Raw genomic sequence first — 12,606 nt, forward strand, 5'->3', positions numbered from 1 at the left:
GTGGAGACAGGATGGGAATGGTTTGAGGATTGTGGGTCCAGACCTAAGATTCTGACAGTTGATGGAACTTGCCATATAGAAACCTTCTTCATTGATAGAGGAGACAAGGACCATCATACTTTTTTCTCTGCATCCCCAGCATCTAGCCTAGTGCCTGGCACGAAAAAAAATGCTTATTCATTGATTGATCCATAATTATAGATTATGGATCTTTTAAATCCAATTTAAGTCTTTTAAAGCCAGAGTACTTAACCTTTATAGTATCATGAAACTTTTTGTCAATCTAGTAAAGTCTATGGACCCCTTCTCACAATAATATTTTTCAATGCAAAAAAAGAAAAAAAAGATTACAAAAGAAACAAATTTTATTGGGGGAAAAAATAAGTTCATAGAGCCCAGTTTAAGAAGCCTGTGTTGTATAGCTGCTTGGGGCTTGAAGGGGAGAAACTGCTTTGGTTGTAGTTGTGCAATTAATATGTATCAGAGCCAGAATTTGAATCTGGATCTTCCCAGCCCCACAACTGGCCTTCTGTCTTCTGGGGCATGATGCCTTAGCATTCTTTTTGTTAATTCCACTCCAGAACATCTCTCGTGATTCCATTTGACAGATAAACAAATTAAGGTCAATCGTCATTAAAATGAGCTGTTTGAAGTTACTCTGAGTTCTAGTGATAGCATACAATAAAATCTTAGGGACATAATTCACCTTTCATGTCCCCGGCCATGTGGCCTGTTCCCAGTTTCACAAGGCTTCCTCTCTGTAAATTCTTACAAATGTCTAACTAGGGACCCTTGGGCTAGCCTCTGGCCCCTTATTGGAAATGCTGCCTTTGGGAATAAATCCCAAGTAAAAAATCAGCTTCAGCTGCCAGTAAATTTTGATCTTCCCTTTCCCCAAATGGCCTTTGCTTACCTTTTCCCTCACAGCGGAGTAAATGATGTGAATCCGCTTATCTGCTTTGAAGTGGATTTGATGGGACTGCTCTCTGGTGATTGGCTCAGCTGTAACCCTCTTCCAAGCCTGGTCCCTGATCCCAAGTAGTGATGTCTGTGTACCCCTATAGAGAAAAGTAATATTCAACTGGGGCTCAGTCATATCTGTTTGATGGTACTCTTATCCCCATGTTTAATAGGGCTGCCACAAATCATGTGTTTCTAATACTTTAATTTAAAGTACAGAAAGTAGCCAACTGAGAGAAGAGTAATACTTATTTTTTCACTTCTTTTTTCCTCTTAGTTGGGCATCTAGGATTTCTGCATCATTTTGAAAAAAAATCTGTACTAAAATTTTAAGTATATATATATATATACACACACATATATATATGCCCATACATATACATATAATATACATATACATGTACATGTACATATACATATACATGTACATATACATATACATATACACATACATATACATATACACATATAAAGTTCTAGGTGGCGCCATAGTGTATAGAGGTGCTGGGCTTGGAGTCAAGAAGACTCATCTTGAGCTTATATCCACCTCAGACACTTACTAGCAGTATGACCCTGGGCAAGTCACCTAACTATGGTTGCCTCAGTTTCTTCATGTATAAAATGAGCTAGAGAAAGATTTGGCAAACTGCAAGAGTCGGACATGATTGAAATGAATGAACGAGAGAGAGAGAGAGAGAGAGAGAGAGAGAGAGAGAGAGAGAGAGAGAGAGACAGAGTATGCATGTTGTCACCCCAAAGGGAGTGTATATACATACATAGACATAGACATATGCATATACATATACATGTACATGTACATGTACATATACATTATTGATTGATTGTCCTTCATTCCCAAAGAGGACCAAAATGGCATCACTATGTTAGAGTCAAGTTACAAGACAAGTTGTGTCCAACTGTGGCTGATCAAACCAATTAGAGCTTGGAATGCTCTGCCACAGGTTGGGTACAAATAGTCCATGTGAACATTTGGGGTGGAGTCTCTAAATTGGCACATCTCACATTTCTTTTGAGCTACTTCAATTCCGCTTTTCTCATGGGGCACAGTGCCTTCTTTCATAAGGGCACGCCATGCTGGGTGGTCCTGTGCCAGTTTCTCTCATGTCACACAATCAATTACAATATACATGGAATATTCACCAAAGGTCATTCATTTTCCTGTATGACTTATAGATTCCCTCCCCCAAATTCCAAAAATTCACTTGTCTCATATTTCTCTCCTTCATACCTATCATGTTCAGTCATACTGGTCTGCCAGCTATTCCCCAAGCTTGAATTCATGGGATCATAGATTTAGAACTGGAAAGGACCTTACCTTAGAGTGTATTGCTTCCAATTCTCTGATTTCACAATTGAAGAAACTGAGGCACAGAGTGTTTAGTAACTGTATCATCTGAACTACATTTTGGGGTGACAAGTCTACCTTCTGCTCCCCTACCTCATACGTGGAAATGTCATGTTGCCTCCCATGATAAATTCCTTGAGTTCAGTTTCATTTTTGTCTTTGTGTCCCCAACATTTAGCACGGCTCCTGGTACATGGCAGGTGCTTTAAAAATGCTTGGTTTTTGATTGTCTATGTGCAGAAAATCGTTCTCTATCTCTTCTCTCCAGACTGGGGGTGGGGTGGGGAACCTACAGACTTGAGGCCACATGTGGCCCTCTAGGTCCTCAAGTGTGGCTCTTTGACTGAATCTAAACTTCCCAGAACAAATCCCCTTGATAAAATGATTGATTCTGTAAAACTTGGACTCAGTCAAAAGGCCACACCCAAGGACCTGGAGGACCACATGTGGCCTCAAGGCTGCAGGTTCCCCACCTCTGCTCTAGACCCATTGCCATCACCATCAGATGGTATCCTCCCTACAGGCCAGTTAGTCTGTTGCAAGCTAGTTTTAACAGATTTTCTCATTTCAATCCCCTCCCTCTTTTAATCTATCCTTCACACTGTAGCCAGAATGAGCCTTCTCATGTTTCTGGTCACATTATTCACATGCTGAAACATCTTTACTGGCTCCCTATTGCTTTCCAAGAAAAGTTCAGACTTCTTTTTTTTTGTTGTTTTTGTGTTGTTTTTTTTTTGCTAGGCAATGGGGTTAAGTGACTTGCCCAGGGTCACACAGCTAGTAAGTGTTATGTGTCTGAGGCCGGATTTGAACACAGGTCCTCCTGAATCCAGGGTCAGTGTTCTATCCAATGCGCCACCTAGCTGCCCCCTCAAACTTCTCTTCCCGGTAATGGAAGCCTTCCATAACCTGACACTGCTCTGTTTTTCCTGCTTCAGATCACATTTCATCCTCTGTCCCCCATCACAAATTGTACAGTGAAGTTAAACAAGAATGCTCTCTGATGCCTGGAATAATCTGATCTGTCTTCTCCCACCTCTGTGCTTTTGCTTATTCTGTTTTATACCTGGAAAGAGTTTTCTCCCTTTCTTTGCCTGTATTATAGTTTTTGTTTGTTTGTTTGTTTTGGTGAGAAAATTGAGGTTAAATGACTTGCCCAGAGTCACACAGCTAGTGAGTATTATCTGTGTGAGGCCGCATTTGAACTCAGGTCCTCCTGACTCCAGGACCGGTGCTCTATTCACTGCACCATCTAGCTGTCCCTGTATTATTGTTTTCTATGCATTTACACAGGGTTCTGTGCACATTTAGTAAATCTTCCATGAATGAACAGCACATACAGAGAAAATTACAACAGATCATACTACTTTTCCAGCATCATTATACATTATTTCCTTTCCCATACATCACGGTCCAGCCAAACTGGCTTTTTCTCTGTTTGACATTCCATTCTATCGCCATCTTTTGTACTTCACAGTCCCCTCCAGCGTGGAATGCACTTCCTTCTCACCTCTGCTCCTGACGTAGGAGACCCTTTAGATCTCTTACTTCCTTCAAGAGTTAGCTCAGACAACACCTTCTACATAAAGACTTTCCAGTACCCCTAGGCAATAAGAGCCTTTTTAATCTGTTTATATTTATATTACATGATTGATTGATTTGGTTATGTGTGTATTGCCTACCCCTTTGAAGTGTAAGCTCTATGAAAGCAGGGAATAACTGTCTCACTTTTGTCTTTGTATGTTCAGCATTTGGTATATAGTAATTGCTTAATAAAGATTTGTTAAATATTAACATGTATGTGTGTGTGCATGTTGTCACCCCAAAGGGAGTGTATGCTCCTGAAGGGAGACCAATTAAGGTTTGATGTCAGGAAAAACTGCCTAACAATGAGAGCTGTCCAAAAGTGAGATGAGCTCCCTTGAGAGGTAGCATACTCTGAGGAGGCTCCAAGTAGACCCTGAATAACTTCTTGGTGGGTATGTTAGAGTGGGGATTATTCTAGTCTATGTGCTGGACGAGAGGTCATGTCTAACTCCCAAGTTCTATGATTCGTGATATGTATATACAAATGCATGTACATGTATATAATACATATATGTGTGTACGTATGTATATGTATTATATGTAAATAACTTATTTTCATATGATTATATAATAAATAACTACATATATACATGTTGAACAGATTGTGTATATTTATGTATGTGTATGTGTGTGCTGAATCATAGAACTTGAGTTCTGTATAAACTTGATTATATATGTATAAATTTATGTGTATGTTTACATATAAATATACATATACACACATATATTGATAGCTATATACGCATATACATATATGGATGTTCCCATATAATAAACAAAAATACAACTATGTAAGCACATATGTATATGCACAGATGTGTAGTATATGTATATGTATATTTATGTATGCACAATATATATACACACACACTGAGTCACAGAACTTACGTGCTTGCATATGTATATAAATTGCTATGCCTATCTATAAATATATAACTATACACATGTAGGCACGTGTACATTTACTAATGCATGTTATGATGTGCTTATACATGCATCAATGCATGTATATGCAAACACACATTTCTGTACCTATATGTATATGTCTATTCCTGCCCCCCCCCGGATCACACAGCTAGTTTGTGTGTGTGTATGTATGTATGTATGTATGGGATATATATGTATGTATATCTATAAAGTCAATATCTTGTTATTTTTGTGAGGATGTTCTAAACGACCCAGAAATCATGAAAGGCTTTGTGTAGAAGGGACATGTGAGCTGAGTTCTGAAGAAAACTAAGGATTCTAAGAGATAGAGGTGAAAACAGCATGCATTCCAAGCATGAGGCCTAGCCTCTGCAAAGGCACATAGACGGAAGATGAAATGTCCTGAACAAGGAACAGCAGGAAGGCCGGTTGGACTTGGACTGGAGGGTACAATAAGGGGACTAATGTGTGATGAGGCTGGAAAAGTAGATTGCAGCCAGATTATGAAAGGCCGTGTGTGTGTGTGTGTGTGTGTGTGTGTGTGTGTGTGTGTGTGCACACGCACGTGCACATGCACCCTTTGGGCTTTGGATGCCAAACAGAAGAGTTCATAGTTGATCGTTGAAGTTGAAGGTATCACTGGAGCACACTGATCTAGGGGGTGAGTGCTCAGACCCTTGCTTTAGGAATATCGTTCTGGCAGCTACGGAGAGGCCAAGAAAGATGAGGATGGAGAAGAGGCCAGTGAAATTACCAATGAACAGATCAGACCTTGGAGAATGCAGTTTCAGCTAAGTGATGACGTCCAGCATTTGATTTCAAAGGGGCTGAGAAATGAGTGAATGAGACAGCAAGGAAATAAAGACAACAAAGTACAGCAACTTTATCTGGGCAGGAGCAACAAGACATTTGATGGCAAGAAGACGCATTTTGAATCCCTGAGCCTTTGGAATGCTGGGGACCTTGGAGGTGGCAAAAGGCAGAATGATAAAATCTGGGGCTTCCTTCCCAGTCCCCAACTAGGTCTCACATGACAGGATGAAAACTTCTGTTCCAAGCATAAGAATGCCCCTGGCCCAGATGGGCATTCTACTGCCAGTCAGCACTCCTCCCCAGCCCTCTTTCTCTTCATGTTCCCGGAATCTCCAAATATTTAAAAGTCACTCTTGACTTTTTATTCTGGGAGCTGAGCTACAAAATGCCTCTTCCTGCCATGTGATGAGGCCAGGTTGCTACTCCTTCATTGGTTTCTTTTATAGGCATAGCTTTGTGGGTTTTGTTCGAAACCACCACAGTAAAGTGAATGTCACAATAAAGTGAGGTTTGGTTTTTGATTTTTTTTTTTTGGTTTCCCAGCGTGTATCAAAGTTATGTTTACATTATATGGTAGTCTACTAAGTATGCCATAGTATTGTGTCTAAAATGCAATGTACATGTCTTAGTGAAAAAAATACTTTATGGCTAAAAAATGCTGACCATCATCTGAGACTTTAACAAGTCATGATCTTTTTTTTTTTTCTGGTGGAGGGTCTTACTTCAATGTAGATGGCAGCTGTCTGATGTGGGGGGTGGTTGCTGAAGGTTGGGGTGGCTGTGGCGATTTCTTCAAATAAGACAACAATGAAGTTTACCACGTATATTGACTCTTCCTTTTGCTTGAACAGTTGGAGGCCATTGAAGGGTTATTTTCTGGCCTAATTTTGATATTATTGTGTCTCAGGGAATAGGGAGGAGAGGGAGAGAGATAGGGGAATGGCCCATTGCTGGAGCAGTCAGAACATGAAATTTTTATAGATTAAGCTTGCTGTCTTATGTGGATGTGGTTTGTGGCACACCCCAATTACAATATTAACATCAAAGATCACTGATCACAGATCACCATAACAGATATAATGCTAATGAAAACATTTGAAATATTGCAAGAATTGTCAAAACGTGACACAGAGACACGATGTGAGCATATGCAGTTGGAAAAATGGTGCCGACAGACTTCCGTAATGCAGGGTTGCCACACTTTCAATTTGTAAAAAACACAACATCTGTGGAACACAATAAAAGGAGATATGCCTGTATTCCTAAGTGACTTAGAGATTCATTTCTGGGAGGCCAGTGGGGTAAGGACAGAGAAGCTGGAATCTTTCTGTTCAGTTGTGTGACAAGCTCTTTCTGACCCCTGCCCTTTGGATAAGGGAGATTCATGTTTTTCCTTGCCTTGCCCAAAGGCAACTGCTTCTCTCTCTTATTTTGTTTCTTTTCCCCAAAGTCAAGTGAGGTCAGCCTCAGAATCCAGAGCAGGAGCCATTTACTAAAGAAGAGGTGAATGACCGGTGGGGACCCTGGAGGCCTTCAGAATTTCTGTGAACTCAAAGAAAGACTTTAAAAGCTTACTCATAGCCCAGGCAAAAGGCTTATTTGACAGTATAGAAGGGGGAAAGCACAGAATCTTGAGCTGACATGGAAGATGATGCCATGATTCCACAAGAGATTGTTCCTTGCTCTAAGGCTACAGGAAACAACTTGAATGAACTGGCAAATGTTTGGACTGGCACTACTGCTGAGATATTTAATAATAGCTTGAATTTATATTGTGCTTTAAGTTTTGAAAAGCTCTTTCACAGTTTAGTCTTATGATATCCCTGTGAGGTAGAAATGATTATTATACATTTTTATAGATGAGGAGACCAAGGCTCATAGAAGTTATTGACACTAGTAAGTGTCTAAGGAGGGTTTTGAATCCAGGCAGTGTGGTACAGTGGACTTCCCTGACTCTTCTAGGTTCTGGGTTCAAATCCCACCTCTGATGCTTATTCTATATGTGGCCTTGGGCAAGTCACTTGACCTCCATGATTTTCCTCATGTATAATGTGAGGAGCATTTACTAAATGGCCTTTGAGGTATCTTCCAGTTTTAGGTCTCTGAATCTCTGAGGGATAGGACTTGAGTTCAAATCCACCCTCTGAGATGGGAGTCATTAACCTCCCTAAGACTCGGGCTTTATTAAATGTAAAATGAAAGGGTTGGAGTAGATGGCCTTTCAGGATGCTGCCTACTCAAGACTACTCCTAAGATCCAAAAATTCCTGCGTCCAGCACTATCCATTATACCACCCTGCCTTCTGAGCATAAGGGCACTAAATAAATAAGAAAATTGATGATGTATTCTTGGATAGAACAGCCATAGAATGATTGATAACAGTCAGTGGAGTGAGTACTGGGGGAAGGATGGAGCCATCTATGTTGGGTCTTCTATTCTCTCCTTGTATGTCATCATTATCAGTGTGGGAATGGTCAGGAGGGGTCTCTCTCGATCTCTGTTTAGGAATCACCCTACCTCCCAGCCCTACATACAGTATTAACCAGATCTAATAAAGTTGTTGACAATGAAAGCTATATTCAAATCCAAGCCAGCAATGTTCATCGGAACTGTAATGGTGGAAATTATTCATTCCTTTGTGCTAGCTATCTCCCATTCCTACAATGTTCTGCCTCCACCTCTGTGCCTCTGGCTTCTCTGATTTCCTTCAAGTGCCAACTGAAAACGCAAATCAGCTCAAAGAAAGAAAAGGCAGAAGGACCCACCTTCTGTAAGGGGCTGTTCCTGGTCCTGTCCCTCTCCCCAATGCTTCTTTTTGAGATTGGCTTTCACTTAAACAAATATTATATCATATTATATCATATCATATCACATGTATGATATATAAAATTATGTGACATGACATAGGATGTAGTATCATATCTAATCTATAATATAATATATCCTATCATGTCACATATATGTAATATCATATAATATCATATCTGTATGTATATATGCAGACATACATGTAATGCATAGGTATATAGGTATTTCTATATTGTCTTCTTTGTCAAAATGTGAACTCCCTGAAGATAGGAACCATATTTTTACCTGTCTTTGTATCTCTAGCACTTAGCAAAGTACCTGGCATGTAGTAGGTGCTTAATAAATATTTGTTGACTTACTATCCCTGGAGAAGAATACCCACAGTTTTTCATCAGATCTTCATTCATGTCATTTGGTTTGTTGTGGGCTACTTTTTTTGTCCTGACAGTTTGTTTTATCCGTGTTTGACATTTCCCCTGGCAAAAATTCCCTGGGCAAATTCTGGTCAGCACCTGCTCTGAAATTTAGAGCTTTAGAGCATTGCTTGGGCAGTGAACATTTCAATGACTTAAATGATATGATCACGCAGACAGCTTGGGTCAGAAGCTAGATTCAAACCCAGGTCTTCCTGACTCTAGGGCTGGCTCTCTATCAGGTAGCTATCTGTTGTAGCTACAATTATTAGAATAGAAAGATGGTCTCTTCCATGAGACCCTGCTTTAGCATGGGAAGGCGGGCTGGAGGGCAAGTTCCAGAAGAAGAAATAAACCTGTTCCCACTTTCACAGTCTGGTTTGGGTGATTGATTACAGCCAATTCACTGTAACCCCTCCTCCATTCAGTTATATGGGCTGATCCAGCATCAGTAAGATTGGTGCCTATACAAATTTTTCAGAGAAGAGGACAGTTCTTAGGGCCTAGAAACAATAGGAGCTTTGTAGACTGCTGCATACATTGCTGCCTAAGCAGAAACTCCCTCCTGCCTTGGCTCTGTCCATAGTCTTGTATTATATTGAACTAATTTAGGGCCATTCTTTCTTTGCTCCCTTGTATGGACACTTTTCTTCTATCTCGTTCTTGGAGCTCCTTGTTGGGAATTTGAATAATGACAGCTAATAATGGCTATACCTGTCACATTAACCCCCACTGCTGTGACAGTGCCAGACTTTCCAGGAACTAATGCAAATTAGATTCCCTTTGCAGGGAGGGCCAAGAAGAGGGAATTAGCACATTTCAGGGGAAAGGTCATTCAGAGAAGGAATGTAAAACCTAGGGCTCTGTTTCATCTTCCAGGAAGCAGAAATCTTGAACACAGCTATTCTCACTGGGAAGACAGTGGCTGTGCCTGTAAAGGTGGTCTCCGTGGAGGAGGACGGCACCGTGACAGATCTTCTGGAGTCTGTGGAGTGTAGATCATCCGATGAAGATGTAATTAAGGTAAGGTGATATTTCTCTAGTCCCCATAGAAAACTATTGTCATGTCAACATCATTGTTCATTGACCAGATAGACCTTTAGTTCCCATAGGGTTCATTTCCTACCATTTTGGTTATACTGCCATTAAAATCCAGACATTGACTCTTAGACACACAAAAAAGGAATTGAAATAAGGGAAAAAGCTTCTGTGGATGGTGTATTCCTTCTATTTGAATGTCTTATGTTTCTGCTTTTATGAAAATACTTTACAATGATCTTCATTTTCTAATTTTATACCCAAAGTTGTATTTTTCTGGCTTGGTTATTTTGGGAGTCATCATGTACTACATATAAAATCTAGGGGTCTTTACCCATACTTCCACTCACATTGGAATATTGGGTGCCCAGATATTGGCTACTTGTCCCCTCAGAGTCCCAAATCTTCTTGACTTCTGAAGTTCATAAAGTACTTCTTTGGTCAAGGGTGAGGAAGAATGAGGTGCTCTTTTCTCCCACAAATGTTTCCTTCTCAGAGGTTCAGCTAAAATCCTTTCTCAGCTTGATACTCTGTGGAATCCCCAATTACTTAAATCCTTCTCTTCATTCTAGTGCCTTCCCTCTGATAAGTTTTCGTAGTTATCTTGAATATAGCTTGCTTTGTATATATTTGTTTGTATGTTGTATTCCCCATTAGATTGTAAGCTCCTTGAGTGCAAGAACTGTCTTTTGCCTCTTTTTGTATCCTCAGCACTTAGCACAGTGCCTGGCACATAGTAGGCATTTAATAAATATTTATCATTTGATTGGTTGAATTACAACCAGCTCCCTAATTTTGTATAGGCCAGAGGTTACAGTCTAGTCTCTCTGCCAATCCAAACATATTTTCTCTCACACCTAGGGGAGTTTCAAGTTCTTGTTCTCACCTAGGGAACAATTGAGATGTACTTGACTAGAAAAATGTATCCTTATATTCACAGAAAGAAAAGTGGTACCCACATTAACACCACCACCATGTGGCTCTCTGTTGGTTAACTGGAGGAAGAGTAGAGTCATCAGAAGGTTATGGCATTTTGAGTCATTGGTGTGAGATGGTGACCTAGAAAGCTAATGCAACATTAGGCTGCATTAAGCAAAACACAGAATCCAGGAATAAGGCAGTGATTGCCATATTGCGATTCACCTTCTGTGTTCAGTTCCGAGCAAGACATTTCAGGATAAAGAGTGATAAGCTGGAGAGTAACCAAGGAAGGCAGACCATTATGGCGAGGGTCCTCGAGTTCATGTCACATAAGGATTGGTTGAATTTTGCAAGGATGGTCAACCTAAAGAAAACTTAGGGGGAAGATAGTTATCTTTAAATATGCAAATGTTGAAAAAGAATTAGACTTGTTCTGTTTGACTCCTGGGATAGAACAGAAGCAATACAAGGATATTATGAAGTGCCTGATGTAGGTTTGATGTGACAAAAATGTTGCTAATGACCAAAATGCCTATAGGTAGCTGTGTAGTGCAATGGATAGGGCCCTGGTCCTGGAGTCAAGAAGATCCAAGTTCAAATTCATGTTCAGACACTCACTGGTTGTATAACCTAGGACAAGTCACTTAATCTCTGTCTGCCTCAACTGCCTCAACTGTTAGCAGAGTTAGTAATGGCACCTACCTCACAGTGATGTTATGAGGACCAAATAAAGTGACATTTGTAAAGCACTTAGCGCAGTACCTGGCACATCATAGGTGCTTAAAAAATTCTTGTTTTCTTCCTTTCTCCCTTCCTGTCTCACCTCTCACTCCCTACCACCTTCCTGCCTTCCTCCCCTCTTCTTCCCTTCTATTCTTCCTTCCTTTTTTCATTCTCTCCTTTTCCTTCCTTCTTTCCTTTCTCCCTCTCTCTTCCCTTCTTTCCTTCCTTCCTTCCCTCCCTCCCTTTTTCCTCCTTCCTTCATTCCTTCTTTCTTTCCTATCATCCCAAAACATGATGGACTACCTTTGGAGAGATGGTGTTCCTCCTTATTGGAGGGCTATAGGAAAACTTTTGTATTACTACTTATTGGAAATGTAAAAGTGATTCTTAGGTACAGGTTGGACTGGATGACCTCTGAACTCCCTTCAACTCTGAGATTCTGTGCAGGTCCCTGTAAAATAGGCTCAAAATATAATTGCAGTGACTGCTACTACCTCTCTGTACCATGATTTTGGATCTCAAAATATTCTCTAAATATCAGATTCATGGAAGCTTTTTATAGAGTTATCATCGAAGCCATGCCGGGAGTGTTGGCTTTGGATTAGTAAGCCCTGGGTTCTAGTGTAACTAACTCTGTGACCCCTCATGAGTTATCCAACCTCTCTGAATCTGCACTTGCTCATTGTAAAAGAAGTCATAATAAATGGCTCCTAAGGTCCTTTCCTGCCCAGGTCTCTGAGCCTCTGATTGCTTCAGCCTCTCAGGAATCAGGCAGGCTACCTCTACAATCTTAAGCTGCAGATGAGTTGCTATTCAACGTTGGTTGAGACAGCTTCTATATAAAAGAAATCCCAAGTCCAAGACCCCTTCCCCCTACCCCTAAAAAAGAACAGTTATTTACAGCTCTGCTTTACAATTCATGGCAATTTAATAAAGGAAGAATCTTTTTTTCCCCCCATGTTTTACCAACCCACAGAATTCTATGTGAGCCAATGATGCCAACTGAGGACCAGCTCCAGTCCTTCATAAAAATGCATTTATTCTTCCTTC

The 12,606-nt window shown here is 40.4% G+C and overlaps 1 protein-coding gene across 1 annotated transcript in view; it reads left to right on the forward strand.

The window, feature by feature from the left end:
• The window catches only part of TMEM132D (transmembrane protein 132D), a 940,028-nt gene that overhangs the window by 780,367 nt on the left and 147,055 nt on the right, over nucleotides 1-12,606 (forward strand). The window contains exon 5 of the mRNA XM_021004381.2: nucleotides 9,754-9,897. Within this exon, the coding sequence (XP_020860040.1) occupies nucleotides 9,754-9,897 (144 nt within the window). The remainder of the gene's footprint in view (nucleotides 1-9,753; nucleotides 9,898-12,606) is intronic.

Source organism: Phascolarctos cinereus, unplaced genomic scaffold (assembly GCF_003287225.1).
Source record: "Phascolarctos cinereus isolate Bilbo 61053 unplaced genomic scaffold, phaCin_HiC Scaffold_4;HRSCAF=312, whole genome shotgun sequence".
NCBI lineage: Eukaryota > Metazoa > Chordata > Mammalia > Diprotodontia > Phascolarctidae > Phascolarctos > Phascolarctos cinereus.